The following is a 17,006-nucleotide window of genomic DNA, read 5'->3' as shown; positions in this document are numbered from 1 at the left end:
CAGCTGAACAGTAAAATTGCATTCTGTTATTATGTCTGCTATAGAAGCAAAATATTTTAGTAAATAAACTGTCATTCTAGTTCTGTTTCATGACATGAAGTGAATTATGTAGTGATATAATAATGAAAATGTGTGCAGAACCTGTGTAAATAAACTCATATCTACAGTATTTTAAAGTTATGTCTTCCTATGCTTGGAGGCAGGTGCTTTTAAGCTGGTAAATTACAAAAATAAAAAATCTCCTGTCTCTTCAGAGTATTCTTGCAAATCTGTATGCATGGTTGTAAATCAAGTAAGTGCATAATGTTGGCAAATTGTTACAGTTAAAAACTACATTTGCAAATTGAGTTCCTTGACTTTAAAGCAAGATCCTAGACTTGCTTTAAAATGAACAGGTGTTTTTTGTTTTGTTTTTTTGTAGTACTGACAGTTTCCTCAATTTTGCAAACATTCAAAGAAAGTAACTTAGAAGTTAGTATTCTTAACTATTTCATTAGAATTAAGTATATGAAGTATATAATACTGAAGGTTGATGCAGTTTCAGTACAGAATGGGGAAGAAAATTAAGCAAGTCAATATGTAGAATTGGTTATTGTAAGAAGAGGTTCCCAAAATGATTATCGTTCTGGCCTGCAGGGTCAGCAGCTACCTAACTAGTCTACTGTCATGTGAGATTTAGAATCTGTAGCTGATCTTGTTAGTTTAAAGGGGAGGACTCCATCTCTACTGCAATGTTATAGTCTTTATAGATTTAGTCTAGTAAAGTACTTAGTAGTTCAGCATGAAAGTTCTAACACTTTATATTGATGTAAATTACTATTGATGTGAACTATGTGTTGTTGCTAGCTGTGCATGTTATGTTTCTCATTAAGTTCATTTACCATTTCATCAGAGAAGTAAAAGTGAATATTTTTTAGGAAGTACAGGAGAACAAGTTATTAACCAAATTTTGGGACTTCTAAGGAAAGAAGGAAGGCTGTAAGTGGTGTTGTAATATCAACTGTGGAAGACAAGCAGAGGGAACCCTTGCTTCTCTGAAAAGATTGTTAACTCTCTGAGTTAAAAACAAACAAGCAAAACCCCACAAAAACAAACTACTGAATCTTACCATGCAGTATCTGTATTGAACTGCAATAGTTGCATGTTCTAAGTTTAGGAATAAGAGCAGAATCTGAAAGAATAAGATGTTGAGGTGTTTAGTTCCAGACAGAGGCGGTTCTACTATCTTGGTCTATATAGCAAAATTAAAAGGAGAATGAGTCTTCCCTGTTCCAAAGCTAATCTCTAAATACAATCTCCTCCTGGCAACTTGCTTTTACAACGAATGTCACTGAGTGTAGTGGTACTTGAAACACTTTTTTCACATATTCAAACAATGCCTAGTGTGTACTTCAAGGATTTCTGAATCTCTCTTTGATAGTTCCGCTTTAAATCTTGTGGTGGGGATTGCTTTTACTTTCTTCAATGTGATTGAGATAAAAAATTGCCCAAAGTAGCGCATGTTCTTACAATCTCTTGACTCTTCCATTCCCAGACTAGGCCTCAATGGCAGCCTGGGAACTGCAGCCGTGTTTCTAAGCCTGGCTTTTGATCATCATGTACAAGTATGTTTCCGTGGTGAACAATGACATTAGGAAGCAATTCTTCTACTCATGCTACTTTTTAAACAGCAGATCATGCGGTTAACTGAAAACTAAAATAAATAAATAAATCATCATGTAAATGTGTTTTTGTCTTCAAGTTCAGTAGACTCTTCTCACATACAGGAAAAGCCTTTTTGGATTCCTGCATCCAATGGTTGTTCACCTGTCCTTGCAGATCACTTCTATTAAGTGACTTTTCCTTCATTGAGTGTTTAGATTCTTTATTCAGTCTCTTCAGATTCTCTATTTAGAAAAGATGTACTTGAATTTTTTGGAACTAGATAGAGATTCCTAATGATAATTGCTTCCTTGCCTTCTCAGTGTCTATGCTTAAACCTTTTATGTGTGTTTTCTGTTTGTTCTTCCCATCTCTTCTAATACAGATTTCCTGCAGTGAGTGTACTATTCTAATAGCTCAGTGGTAGTCTGGCTTCCCCTTGAAGATGATTACTTAAAGTACCATTCATGCATTAACACAGTACAGGTTCTTGTACGTTGTTATGTAGAACGTAACTGTTTTACATGCTGTAATACTGTGCAGATAATGACTGTGTGTGGAATGAACCTGATATGGGTAAGGATGATACTGGAACAAGCCCATGTAAAATTGTTTCATTTTTTCTAGTTTTTGAATTAGTTCAGAGAGTTTGAGGTTGGAAGAGACCATAGATCATTTAAAACTCATTTGTCTCATGGGCTTGCTACTCATGTCCTTTGGCATATCTACCTGAGTCACTCTGAAAGTAATGCCTGCTATTTATTTCCATGGAAACTACAACAACTACAAAGACCACACTAACTGTCAGCTACAAAACACTGTTTTTCAACATGGTCACCATTATAATCTGTGTTTTCACCAGTAATGCCTGCATGAAAAGAAAAAAAAAGCTTCAAGGATGTCCCTAGTGTGGCTTGTTTTCACTGCTGTCACCACTGCTGAAACATATCACTCCACTCACTGTGCCAACATACACTGTTTGTTCTCTACAAATAATCAGCAAGCATAGATGAATGTCAGTGGGTGTCATTTTCTGCACACAGAGGAATTCAGTGACACACCTTTACTTCACATGCACTTCTGTGTCACACACCATTCTGTAAGACTGCTTCTCTGCTGCCATTTGTCACACAGCTGCAAAACGTAGTGGTATATTGGGGGGAAGGTTCAAACCTATTGCCGTACCATCAACATCTGCCTTCTGAGGTCATGGGCCAGCACAACAAAATAGGGAACATTAATTGCAGATCAGTCCTTACAGCTTACTGGTATCATCTTAACAAGTGAAGTGCTATTCCATTAGAAAAATAAATCCAAAATGGAAGAAGCACGCCAAGAAGGTCTCTCTTAGAGTAGTCCTCCATGGGTACCTTCATACGTGTGCCTCGCACATTGATGACCTGATGCTTGCAATGAGTTTGATCACGCTAATTTTGTGTATGTGATTTATTTCTTTTCAACTGTCAATATTTACCCTCGATAGGAATACAGGTTCCTATTATTCTGTCATCACTAAGCCTGCACGTACTGTGTGTTACATAAAGAACACTACCAGCACGGCATAGACCTTAAATTCACGTGGAAACTTTTGCCTACTTCCTCTTAGAGGCTACTCAGAAAGATGAGACAGGTTTCTGAAGCTGAGAAGTAAAGTAGCTAAGTTTTGAAAAGATATTTTCATTATGAAAAGGAAAAACAAAAATCCTTTTCTCCCTTCTCTCAGTCTCTTAGGTCTTGACTTAGAGCTGGACAGTGTATTTATAAGACTATCTTCTCCATTCGTGAAATAAAAAATGACTGGTTTCTCAGGATTCCCTCATGCTGAAAAAACAGCAATAAGTAAATGTAAATCATCAGTTCTTAAATGTAAATCAGCTAACTTGTCCAGTGGGATATGTGCTCATTCTGCAATATCTGTTGCTGACTGTGGAAGAGTAAGTGTTAGTTTCTGCATTGGAAATAATTGCTGTGGAAAACAGAAAATGTTCCGATTCATGTATGCGTAACTTTTGATTCGTCTCATCTCTATTCAAAGTGTATTTGAACTGCAGTCTCTGGAACTCCAAAATCATAAACATTCTTTAACCAGAGTGGGCGTTTTATAAATGTGCATGAAATGTATATTGCTGTAAAATAGTTTTTTATTTCCTAGTGTTTGCTTGGGTGTGAACTCTGCTGAGCTTAACTTTTGAAGATCTGTGTAGCTGCGGTACCATCTCTGACTTGAATTAATTTTGTAAACCAAAGCTTTGCTTCTGGTAACATTTAGAGCTCCACATTGTTACCAGTGGTTATTTAGATATACGTGACTTCTGTCTGTCTGGGCTAGCAGCATGGTCAAAAGAGCATGCAAGCATGTGCTTTTCTGTTTCTGACCTTCACGTAATGTGTGCCCCTATTAAATGTGCAGTGTTAAATCACTTCTGTCTGCATCTATAAATACTAACTTTCCCTTCTTGTAATTTATAAATACTAACTTACCTTTTCCTTTTTTTTGTGAAAACCTAATTGCCATTTTGCTTACTTCAGAAGCTATATGTACAGTCTTGTTCAATGTTTTCATTGTATTATTATTTTCCACTGATATCTTTCTGTCTGCATACAGCAATAGAGGATAGAGAGGGCTTTTTAGGTTGCATTCCAATATTTTCCAAGCATTACAGAACTGTCTAGGTGCATTTATGGTTGTGTAGCTTGATTTTTTTTTTTCTGCATTTTGTTTAATGCCAAGTTGACTGTGGGCTATTATAGTCTGTAGAAGTGGATGAGGAGAAGACAATTTTGATGTGCATTGCATGCCCTAAGTAGAACATTTGCCGTGTTGTTTATTGACTGTTAGTGTGCATTCTAATTTGTGTTTCCTGGCAGTGTTGTTTGTGTTGGTGGGGACGGCATGTTCAGTGAAGTGATGCATGGTCTCATTGGAAGAATGCAGAAGGACTCTGGCATAGACCAAAATAATCCCAAAGCACCGTTAGTCCAGTGCAATATAAGGATTGGCATAATTCCTGCTGGTAAGAAAGGGTTAACTTTCAGATTACTTCTTTGGTTTCTATCTGAAATTTTTTCTTATTCATAACTTCTCAAAATTAGAGCTAAGCTTGAGAAACAAGCAATAGTATTACATAAAAGCACCAAAATGAAGTCTTATATGGGTAGTTCTAGAGAAATTTATTGTTTCTTCCTTTCTCTTTTAATTTATGTCTTATGTTAATACATGATAAGATGTGATAGTAATGCTTTCGGTCATCTGAACACATTAATGAGTGAACTTTATTGAACAGAGACTTACCTGGAGAAAAATAGTTTCTGAGTTGCTCGTGCTCCACAGGGTTAGTTAGAATTGCTGTGAGAGCCTCATGGTGTTCTGATAGCAGTTTGATTCTGTTTTGTTGTGTTGTTTGTTTTTTTTTTACCACCTTGGTTGTTATTACAGAAAGCATTCAGCAACTGTAGCTGAGGAACAAACAGTCCCCAGGTTCCAGAGTTACACTTTCTGCCCTGGCTATTTTTGAAGAGGTGCAAGGTGCTGTAACTTCACAGTTCAACCATATTTTCAGGCAATCCTGACTACTGTTGTTGAAAGGCATTTGTAAAAACTCTCATTATTCACTTTTTTGATGGTAACTTCTTCATTGATCACAGTAAGCTTTGGATCAATTTTACTGTTAAATGAGTGGCCCACATGTTATCTCACTCCTCCACTTTGCAGGATACCTTCAAAAGGATACATGCATGACAGTGCCACCCAAAATTATATTCATTCTTGCAGCTGTTCAGTGGCATCTGCAAGTTGAAGGACTGTATGAAAAGGCAATGCACTTTTCAGTGCCGTTGGTATGCTGTTCTCTTTTGCTTGCCAGACACTTGAGATTTGAATTAAAGAACTGAGATGTGAAATAAATATTATGAGCGTCTGACTAGAACTAAAACACAGACTTTATGAGAAAATTTAACATCAGCAATAAAAATACATCAGGTGAAATAGAATATTTCTACCCTTAGGTGACTTTTTTATGTGCCTCGTATCTTTGTGAAGAATGCATCTAAATCTAAATGTCTGCACTGTTGCTTGAAAGAAGGTTAACTTATATTAGCAGTACAATCAGGATTAGTTACCTGCAGGTTGTAATGTGAATATAGCTTTATATTATTTCATTCCTGCTAGCTAACACGTTAAAAGTTCTGTGTGGGACTTACTATATATAGGCATACTGTGATCTTATTTGTTGAACCTTAGTATTAAAATCAGATGTAAATTAAAGCAGTAGAATGTGAAGTGCTCCACCCTTCATCTCCCTTACTTAGTTTTGCTTATTCGATAAGAGTTTTTGCTTACATGATTTGGTTTCAGAAAAATTTGGTTCTTGGTGATATTACTGACAGTAAGTAGACATTTAGGAAAAAAAAAGAGAACATTATTATTGAAAGCTATTTCTTTGCCCATGGGAAAAGGAAATGAACTAGAAGCATCATGAAACTGAAAGATTAACCTTGCTTTTTCAGCAGTTTCTTCATGCGTTTTTTCCTGTTGCAACCAAAATGTATGAGCTTCACTGAGGATTTAGCATTGCTAACGTGTATCAAGTTATTTTCTTCTCTGATGTGCTTTAGTGAATATTGTTGTGTTGTAGCTGTTTGCTGTTTGAATGCATACTATATGCTGTGTTGCTCCCAAGCTAACATGAGGTATGGCCTTGTAATCAGTGCTAAGGCTTAAACATTTTCAAGTCATTATTCTTTACAGTGGTGTATAAGGAAGCTTGAAGTTCTGTTAATTAGCTTTTGGATTTTAGAAGCACTGAAGATGATTCTTGTCTTGATCTGTTTGTATCTTGTGCAATACTTAAAATGCTTTAGTTAATGAAAATACAAGAAGATTGTTATAGGAATTTGGTCTGTTTATCAAACTCATTGAACAAATCTTCACCCTTTCATAACATACATAGCTATTGTAGAGACCTGAAATTGTGTATGAAATAACCAGGGCTGTGCAATGCAGTGTGCTTGGGAAGGCAGCATGACTTTTTTTTTTTTTTTTTGCAGCTTCTGCTGGAAGTTTTAGTGAAGCTGTCTTCAGTGCTGCTTATGTGACTGCTGGCAGGCAGTGTGCTTTGCTTGATGTGATGGAGCTCTGAGCATGTATTGACTCCAGCAGATCCCTTGATTCCCAAAGAAAGTAGAGTTTGTTGCCAGATAATTGAAATGCTTAAAAAGAGGTAGTTGTATTTTTGGGGTTTTGTTTTGTTTTTCCAGCTAAACTGACAGTCCTAAAATAAAAAGTGAAAAGGGGTAATGCAGAGCAAATCATAAATAGAGGAAGGCTTTATCCATAGTGCTTTTTCAGTTCATTACAACCAACGTTTTGTTAAAACCTTAAGAACGAGCATGTCAGTGGATGTTGAAGGTGACCATTACCCAGAGATTAAGTTCTAAAGTCTAGTTTATTTTGTGTGGTTTATTCAGTGTTGACAGGAGCCTGGGGTAAGGTGACAGCATCTCTGTGGGTTTGCTGTATTAACATGGCATATTGCTGTGCTTTTGTTGTGTAGAGACTGTATTGAAGCTAGCACTCAATTCAGCAGACTTGATCTTAGTTCAGAGACTGGCAATTAATTGAAGGTTTGAAACTGCAAATGCAACAAATATTAAAGTCTTTCAATGCAAAAATCTCTGATTTTTTTTGAGGAATTAGCTTTATTTCATAGGCAGAATCCCATTCTCCGTTAACTTCTTAAAATTTAATAGTTCTTGTAAGGCATTTCTTTCTGAAAAAAGTCTTTGCTTGGCCCTTTCAGGATAGCTGGCAGTAGACTGTTCTGATTCCTTTATGTGTCTTTTGTTTAAGAAAAATAAAGCTGTTTTATGATTTCTTGTGTATTTTTATGAAATAACTTGTATTTTAGTTTACATGAATAAAGGCTTCTATTCAAATATCTTCTTTAATTTCAAAATTTCTATATTAGTTGCAGCCATTTTTTAAATCTGCCAGTTGACTGTATTTCCTGTTGAAAGTACTCAGAAGTTGTAGCAACCAGACAGTTCTGCACCGTAGGGTGGTAACTAAAAGGCAGTGCACCTACAGCAACTTCTCTTTACTTACTATTTCCTGCCAGTGCCAGCTAGCCTTAAAGTAAATTCAGCTGTGGTTTTTCAGTATATCCAGAGTGATTGATAGTATGCCTACATAAAACTTAAAACCAGAGAGAACCTTTTATATTTTAAATGTGACATTGAGGTTTTGTCCAGATGTTCTACTTTTAAAATTATACGCTCTAGAGTAAGCCAGAGTGATTCTTTTTTTTTTTTTTTTTTTAACTAAACCTGGCATAGAAGAAGGAGACAAAGCCATCAACTGCTGTTGGAAGCTCCTCTAGTAAAAAAAAGATCAGATTAAATGCCTTTGTGAGCTCAGCAGGTAAAAAAAATCTTGCTGCACTCTGTGTTATGGCATAATATTAATGTGGTTTCACTCCTTACGGAAGCTGATGGCCTACCCTGGGAGCAGAGGAAGAATCTTCCAAGTGCTAGGGAGCATTGTATAACATGCAGAAACAAAGTCTTAATTGCTGTCATAATTGAAGCTTCTTGCATATCCAGTTTCTTCTTGTTTTGCCTTCAGTCAGGGGTATGACCTAATGTCTGGGATTAAAGCGTATGTGCTGAATGTAATCAGCATATTGATGTGTAACTGTGCAAAGTAATGCTAAAAACTGCTAAAAAAGGCTTCTTGCATGAAAAATGATGGGGGATTCATTCACAAGTTTCTAAAGGAGATAGAAATGAAATCATGGAGTGTGACTGGATCCCTATACTACAGTCCTCTGGGCTGTGAAAATTTTTTTAAAGATTCCAGTGTATCCACAGCCTTCCCTGTTATAATGTTTGTAATATTTAATGGTCTTTGCAGTTTAGTTAGCATCTCATTTCAAGGTTGAATACATTCAATTTGGAAGCTGAAGTCCAGTGTTTTATGTTGCACCTTTATAATTCTAAATCAGTTATACTTGTGGAAATGACAGAGCTAAATACTACATTGAACATGGGACTGCTGTGAGGACTAGTCAGATGAGATAAATTTCAGCTTTTAAATTTGTCATTGTTGTTATTTTTGTTGTGCTGTGGTATTTAACGTCTGCTGAAGTGGTTATCTACCAAAAATGAAACGTACAGACAAAAAAATGTCCCAGATCCTTTGGTGGTGTTTCTGTTTAAGCCAGCCTGTTGTTCCAGAGGTGTGAAATTGTTTTCTTGGTTTCTGAATGCCCAGATCATTTATGTCTCCCAACAACAGTAACTTTGCTTACTTTTGAACATGTTGGGTCCTCGTCATTTGCAAATCACTTCCCAGAAAAGTCACCTTCTAGGTATTTCAAAACACCAGGCCACTCAACCAGGAATATGCAGCTACTCTGCTGTTAAAGTGACTCACTTAAGATTTTGTTATTAGGCTGACTTAAGAAAAATTAACAGGAACCACACTAAAGCTGTTACTCTGTTTATTTGCAGTGTAACATTCTGTTACCATGCTAATTTTTCTTTGAGAATCCTGCAAGTGCTGTATAAGTGCCTTCCTCAGGACCAGTTTGTGTGGGCTTCTGGCACGAAGCAATGAGTGCTTCTGTTTTGTTATTAAATTCATTACTTACCCTAGGGTCAGCATCTGACTGTTGCTTCTGTCATCTGCTTAGTTTAGTACTGTAGTCACAGTCTTCTGGTTCTTTGGGATTTCTTCACATTTCTGTCAATGAAAGTGCAGAAATGAATAGTCATTGCCCCAACAGTGTGTTTTGTTTTGAGCAAATTAGTGGTAACTTAGTAGTCTTGATTATTTTTTCAAAAGATTAGTTTGAATACTTTGTTTTTCTCTCATTTATTTTGGCTGTTAATTGTTGATTTTTATCCATAGAATCTTATGGCACGAATTCTTCCATACAACAAGTAAGAATGCCATGTTTTTACTCATCACTGTGGTAGTTTCTGTGACTGATCTAAAGCTTGTTAAGTGGTATCTGAGCACCTTGAAGGAGGGAAGATTTAGGTCGGATGTCAGGGGGAAATTCTTTACAGAGAGAGTGGTGAGGTGCTGGAACAGGCTGCCCAGAGATGTGGTGGGTGCTCCATCCCTGGAGGTGTTCAAGGCCAGGTTGGATGGGGCCCTGGGCAGCCTGGTCTAGTGTTAAATGTGGAGGTTGGCAGCTCTGCCTTGGTGGGGAGTGTTGGAGCTTGATGATCTTCGAGGTCCTTTCCGACCCAGGCCATTCTTTGATTCACTGGTCTGGACAATTTGTCTACTCACAACTGTTCAATAATATTTTCATGTGCACACAGTGGGAAATGGCTATCTGGTTACAAATCTGGTTGACTACTGCATCTTCTGTAATGCAGACCCTTACTTTCTACCAAAAATGTTTTATGGAGAGTATGAGTTACTAGCTGTCTTACCTAAATAAATATATATTAGTCACTTCTTCTTTACAGTTAAATAAAAGTTAACTTGATTCATTTTTATGTCATTACTATGTTAAATGTTTTAAATTTGTAGAAGGATAGAACGTAGAAGAATTTGCCTAGATAACAGTTGTGTGGTTATATAAACCCCCCTAATAAATCCTCTGGGGAAAATGATATCATACATGATATGTGGTAAAGATTCAAAGCAATTAGACCCATTTTGTCGTTGACCAGCTAAGCTAAGGCCAAAGAGTTGTTCTGCCCTCTGCACCCCATTCTCAGTAGGTTCTTAGCATTAAAATGTTCAGGATGAGAACTTCCTTTAGCTGAGATACTTTAGGTATTTAGTCTGGGATTCAGCTGTTTACGTATGGTGGCGTGGTGCCCTTGGAAATGTACTGGTCCCCTATGTCTAGTGTACTACAGGAGCAGTTGGAAGCCAAGCAGAGTCATCTGTAGCACTTCAACACTGGTGGCTGCTGTTGTTTAGGTAACAGGATTAATCTCCTTAGAAGTTAAAAAGTGAAATCGATTCTCAGATCTTGATCGTTATGCTTGACTGTCTGCATGTTTGGTGGACGCCTAAATTCATGTTATAATCGGGGGGTGCCTAAACACTACAGTCAGAGGAGCCTGTCAATCTTGTGTTGTAACTGGCAGTATTTTGCATTCTTATTTTCTGGGCCTTCAAATGGTTCAAGGTGCTGAATGGGACTTCAGGCTAATCCTCGTAGCAGAATACAGCTTGAAGAAAGTTGAAAGGCTGGATAGGTATGGCTAGGTTGAGGTTGGACTTGATGATCTTGAAGGTCTTTTCCAACCTGAGCAGTTCTATGATTCAAAGTACTAGGCGTGTACATTTAGCAGAATGAGAACGGGTCATTTCTTCTTGTGGCTGTTTTTCACGTTTGTTTGAATCTTTTAAAAAGTAATGAGTTTTATTTTTTGCCTAAGTGGAATTAATGAGTATACATAACAATATGAGGTGCAAGTAACATTTTCTGTGTACCTTATCTAATGTGATACTGAAAGAAATTGGAGTTGTTTCCTCTTCAAATACATATGCTTGCAATGGAATGCTTGCAGCATTGCAAACCTCCATCTTTGAGGAAGGATATCTGAATCACAGTGTTTCTTTTGTTCTGCAGCTCTGCTTTTTTTTAACTGGCTCCTGCAGCTGCTCCTTTCTCGCTGTGGCTGCCTTCTGCATAATATTTGCTCGATAGAAGCTTCTTCTGTGCACTTAAGTGGTAGGGGAAATGATGTCCGTTAACTGAGAAATGAGTCAGAGGCAGAAGGATTTTTTTGGTGTTCCTGTTCATGATGGTACATGTTCTCATTGCTTTCAAAGCGAGAAAGAACCATAAGTGAATTTTTAGACAGTGGGCATTCTTCCATTTCTAAGTTTCTATTTTAGTTCAATTTAGAAATCAAGTGCTCTCTATCTGGTTGTGAATCAGTAGCAAATCTAAGATCAGATATGTAAACAAAGTAAGTTTTTGTTTTTCTGTTCCCAGCCTTCCCTTTCAGGGAATTCCTTTTGAGGAAAGGCAGTAGAGAAACCACAAGATAGACTTGGAGTCAGTTGCTGTAACAAATTATATGCATTAGTATATCTGACACTGACTTCCAAGTGCTTGCTGCAGAATAGAATTCAGAATTCTCCAGTCAGCTCTTAGATAGTTCTTATAGAGCTTGAGAGAGTGTTGTGTAGCTCTAAATGGCAGCTAATAATACTGAGTGGGCATACTGAGTGAGGAGTGGCCTGAAGTAGTTAGAAAAAACAGAATGCAGGTGAAACCTAAATCTTATATTTTTATGCTTTTAGATATTTTGCTGAAGACTGTAAAAGCATATTTCTGCCTAGTTTGCTCTCCTATCAGTAAATCAACTCCTGAAAGCAAATACTAACTTTCAAACAATCAAACAACACACAACTTTGTGTTTTTAAGATGCAGTGGAGGAAGGAGGGGATGTTGACAGCCTGGGACTTAGAGCATTCCCCCAGAAAGTGGGAGACTGGTATCTCTTCTTGAGATCAGCATACGCCTTCCTTCACCCCCTTCCATAACTAATGCAAAAGCTTGTAACAACATCCTTAATTTTCTGATTTTCCTTCACTAACTGCTATACATTGATTTCATACATATTGGAGAGCCTTTGTACAAGAGCAAATAGGTTCTATTTTCTGCAGGAGGAAAGTTACTGTTCCAATATAAATCATAATTTTTGTATAATGTATTTACATCATTCCATAAAATACAAACAGGCAGGCTGCAATAACACAAAGCTTTGTGTTTGGAGGACCATATCAATAGTGCTTGCTTTGAAAGGATATAAAGTAATCTCTTGGTCTTCATTTTTCAGGCTCAACAGATTGCGTATGCTATTCAACTGTTGGTATTTCTGATCCAGTAACGTCAGCTCTTCATATTATTATAGGTGAGTGATCACACTTCACTGTTTGAAAATATTGTCATGCTCTCTGGCACGATATTAAAACAGCAGAAGAATAGAATAAGCAGTGTAAATTATTGGATGATCGATCTCTCTTATAGAAAGCTATCATGAGTAGCATGTACGTTTTAGAAAACACTATTCGTGTAAGTAATCTTGTGCAATTTAATACTTTCATGCCAGGTTACAAGTGTGACTTCTGTTCGATTGGAATTGCTTATAATTGCTGCTTTGTAATCTGAAAATCATATATTTGAGAAGAAGGTAGGGAGGAAGACAACTATTTGTCTATAAATGCTTGTTTGGTACGTTCCCATCAGTAAGTGGAGATACTGACACTGCCACTCTCAAAGTCCTCAAGTAATAGGGTCCCTGAATTGTGTTGGGATTTAAGGAGGAGGAGATGGCTTGTGCATTCACTGTGTTGTGACTAGTGATGTCAGTCCCATCTGCCACATACTGAAGAATCATAGTCGTGTAGTTCTTTATTTTTCGTTTGAGAAATTGTACAAGATAGTTAAATCCATGTTGTATAAGGATGGGATTTCCAGGTGATTGTTACTTCACCTGCTTACTGATGGCATAACAGTTGCAAGCTTAGGAGCTGTTGTTGCAAAGACTTACACTTGTGCTTCTCTGCTTACTTATGATTAAAACTGTTCAGCACATCTGGAGTTTACCACCACTTGACTAGGATTGAAAAGCTGTTTCCAATATGTACTTAGTATATCACAATATTTTAACTGGGCATGTCAGTATAGGTATTTAAATTTCTATGTATGTTTCTTAATTACGTGGAAAGGACTTCACAGTAATCTGTGCTGAAAGGGTGAGAGACAATGGGCATAGAGTTAAACAGCATACAGTCAGACTTTTTAAAATAAGTAAAATACAAGGCAAAAGAAAATCACATTAAACCACTCCCAAAGCTTCCATTACACAGACGTCCAGAGTCCTCTTGTTACTATGAAATACAGGATCTAGTATTCGGTAGATGTACAGATGCAGCTTTGACCTCTTGTATGATACACCCTCCCACTCCTACATAGCATGAGTGAAGTCATCTTTATGTATTTCTAGAATACTGGCCATTTTTTTCACTTAGTACTAAATGGTTTTTAAATATTGAAAGACATCAGTCCTCCAAAAATATTTTCTCCTTGTGCAAATATTAAAAAAACTGTAAATGATGTGTATAAATATAGGTTACATTTTTTTTTAATTGTACAAGTCTGTAACATTAAAGCTATTATGACATTTGCATCTTGGAACAAAAGAAGCCTTAATAGAACCTTGCACTTTTCTAGGTGACTGTCAGCCTTTAGATGTCTCATCTGTGCATCATAACAACACGTTTTTGAAGTATGCTGTGTCATTGTTGGGTTATGGTTTTTATGGAGACGTTTTGAAAGACAGTGAAAAGAAGCGGTGGATGGGTCCGATGAGATATGACTATTCAGGTAACTTGAATAATTATTATGTTCTTATGTAAGCATATTGGAGCAGTTGATGCCCCTTCCTTGAACCAAGCTTCTCTGTACCTTGTAAACGTAAGGAACTTGATTTTAAATTTCTTATGATGTCAATTATGTTGAATCATGTTGTCTCAGAAGGCCAACCATATTCTGGGCTGCGTTGAAAGAGGAGTGGCCAGCTGGGTGAGGAAGGTGATTGTCCCTTCTGCTTTTTCATTGTGAGGCCCTACCTGGAGTGCTGCATCCAGGCCTGGGACTGTAGATGCAGAGCCGTTGGAGCAGGCCCAGAGGAGGCCCCAAGGATGCTCAGAGAAATGAAGCACCTTTCCAAGAAGAAAGCCCATGGGATTTGAGCTTCTTTGTGCTGGGGGAGAGAAGGCTCCAGGGAGATAAGCCCTCAGTGGGGCTTTCTAGTGCTTAAAAGGAGTTTATAAACAAGACGGAGACCAACTTTTTGCATGGTCTCTTAATGACAGGAAAAGGAGGAATGGTTTTTTAAGTAAAAGAGATTTAGATTATATATCAGGAGAAAATTTTGGACTTGGAGGATGTTTAGGCACTGAAACAAGTTGCCCAAAGAAGTTGTGGATATCGCATTTCTTGTGGCATTCAAGGCCAGGTTGGATGGGGTTCCAGGCAACCTGGTGTGGTGGGAGGCATCCCTGCCACGGCAGAGGGTTGGAACTAAATGATCTTCGAGTTTCCTTGCAGCCCAAGCTGTTCTATGATACTGTGGTCTGCAAAACTGTGTAACTTGAGGAATAACGTTAAGAGTTTGCTTATTAAAGTATGAATTTGACAAAACAGCACAGTTAGCAGATTAACTTGTACCTAATACTTTCATATTTTATGATCTTATAAAGAAACAAAATTTTGAACTGTCATGAATTATGTTGAAAGCAACCCTAACTAAAATTTGAGTATCTTCTTTAGTAGTAAAATTGCTAGCACTTCAGCACTGTTCTATATCATTCATAGAATTGTGTTGATACGTGTTGCCTAGTGATTGCTGCCCAAAATTAATATGTTTTTGGTGTTAATCATTTTGACTTTCTTAGCTGGAAAGAGGCTCTCTTCTATTCTGTACATTCAGTTCACGAATTGCTTGTATTTTTCAGTTTTATGGATGGAGCTGAGTGATTTAGCCCAGGTAACTAATATTTGGGCAAATCTTATGCTACTGGAAAGTATTTGTTGCCTTTTTTGATTTACGATATGACTAAAATTTTCTGTTTTCTTCTGAAGACATCAGTCAAAGTAAGAGCCCCTCATGGAAACGTTGAAGTCTTTGTGGGGGAGAGGAGAATATGTCCTCTTCCAGTCTAAGACATCAGAACATAAAAAGCTGCGAGGTTGGGGAGAAAAGCTATTTTTGGTGGTCCTTAGAGAAGGAAGGAGAACAATCAAAGGATGTAAGCAGAGATGTTTGCAATGTGGCTTTGTAAAGGCTTAATGCTGCTTAATACCTCTTTTATGTAGGCTTCAAGACTTTTCTTTCTCATCATTACTATGAAGGAACAATTTCCTTTCAACCAGCAAAACACACACTGGGATCTCCACGAGATAAAGATAGCTGCAGAACAGGGTAGGCTACTGTTTATCTCTGGATACTCTTTGAAAATGTCTGTATGTAAACTGAGGTTACGGCAGTGTTGCTATTTGATATCAAAACTCTTGCTCTGAAGAGATGTGCTTTTTTTAAAAAAAAAGTTGTTTCCTCATTGAAGGGAATACCGTATTTTTTTCAGGTTAGAAAAGAAAGTAATTTTTTTGTTAGTGTCCTCCCACTCCCGGTTTTAGATTAAACAAAGCTTAACAGCATGCTGTTAAAATGATACTGAGGGCACTATACTTTGTTACTGCTAATAAATGCCGACTCTGGATGCCTCATAGCTTCTGAAAATGGTAATAATTACTCAGAAATTCTCAAATGTTCACACTGTAATTCGAACTAACAATTTTATAAATTGTTTCAGTCTCATGACAACAACTTGTGAGGATAGGTCATTTAATGAACTGCTATCTATTTAGTCTTTTTTTTTGTAGAATATTACCCTCTGTTAATTTAGTGTGATATTCTTCAGTTGTTTATTCAGTCAGGGGGCCTAACTAAATCTTCTCACTTCCTTTCTCTTTGCTTTCTCCTGCTTCAAGTTACGTGTTATTATTTATTATTCTTGATATATGATTGCAGCTAACAGAGATATAGCAGTTGTCACAGTAGCTAACAGCACATCAGGGTACAGAGGAGTCAGAAACTGTGAAAGTACGTGGAATACAGTACCTGGTCTCTGGGAACTAGCTAGAGCTACAGTTCTGACACGAGGTGCCTTGATGCTAGCAGTGCTCCAGATGGAGAAAACTGGCATCCAGGTCTCAGTATGGAAAAGTGCCTGATGTGTCTCCCTGAACCTGGGTTTATGGGCAACAGTGGCCTCACCAGTAAAAAAAGGTTTTGGTAAAACACTGAATTGCCATCAGAGTATAGAGGTGAGCAAGCTATCTAGCAACTGAGAAGATTAACGTGAGATTGAAAATATCTTTCCAGAGGCAGGAGCCCAAATCCTTCAATGCAAGGAATGAATGAAGTGTGTGATAGTCACTGAAGACTGCTTCCTACAGGAGACAGAGGAAACCACCTGCAAAACTGACTGATGTTTTTTTATGACTAAAGAACATTCTTTATAAAACATAAATTTTGTGGAGGAGTGGCACCCATCTGTCAAGTTGGAGCAACCTCTGCAAACAGAATGGCTAGCCTTGTAAAGAGGGTCAGATTATAGGTATGAAGAGGCTTTCTATAACTTGGAAAGAAAAAAAGGCCATAATAGGTACTGAGAAAGTGTACAGAAACTACATTGAGAGTGAGAGCTTCCCCCCTGTCATACCAACCTGACTGAGTGTCTATTTCAAGTGCCTCAGCACAATTGCTGAGTGCATAATTGCAGAGCTAGTGTCTCTTTGAAGTTGCATAGAAAG

At 37.4% G+C, this 17,006-nt stretch overlaps 1 protein-coding gene across 2 annotated transcripts in view; it reads left to right on the top strand.

The window, feature by feature from the left end:
• The window catches only part of CERK (ceramide kinase), a 44,946-nt gene that overhangs the window by 15,380 nt on the left and 12,560 nt on the right, over positions 1-17,006 (top strand). For both annotated transcript variants that reach the window (XM_048945175.1, XM_048945166.1), the window contains exons 6-9: positions 4,510-4,655; positions 12,463-12,537; positions 13,860-14,012; positions 15,507-15,612. In XM_048945175.1, the coding sequence (XP_048801132.1) occupies positions 4,510-4,655; positions 12,463-12,537; positions 13,860-14,012; positions 15,507-15,612 (480 nt within the window). The remainder of the gene's footprint in view (positions 1-4,509; positions 4,656-12,462; positions 12,538-13,859; positions 14,013-15,506; positions 15,613-17,006) is intronic.

The sequence above is a fragment of the Lagopus muta genome, chromosome 1 (assembly GCF_023343835.1).
Source record: "Lagopus muta isolate bLagMut1 chromosome 1, bLagMut1 primary, whole genome shotgun sequence".
NCBI lineage: Eukaryota > Metazoa > Chordata > Aves > Galliformes > Phasianidae > Lagopus > Lagopus muta.
Note: the sequence above shows the minus strand (reverse complement) of the source record. Positions and strands in the feature narration are given on the sequence as shown.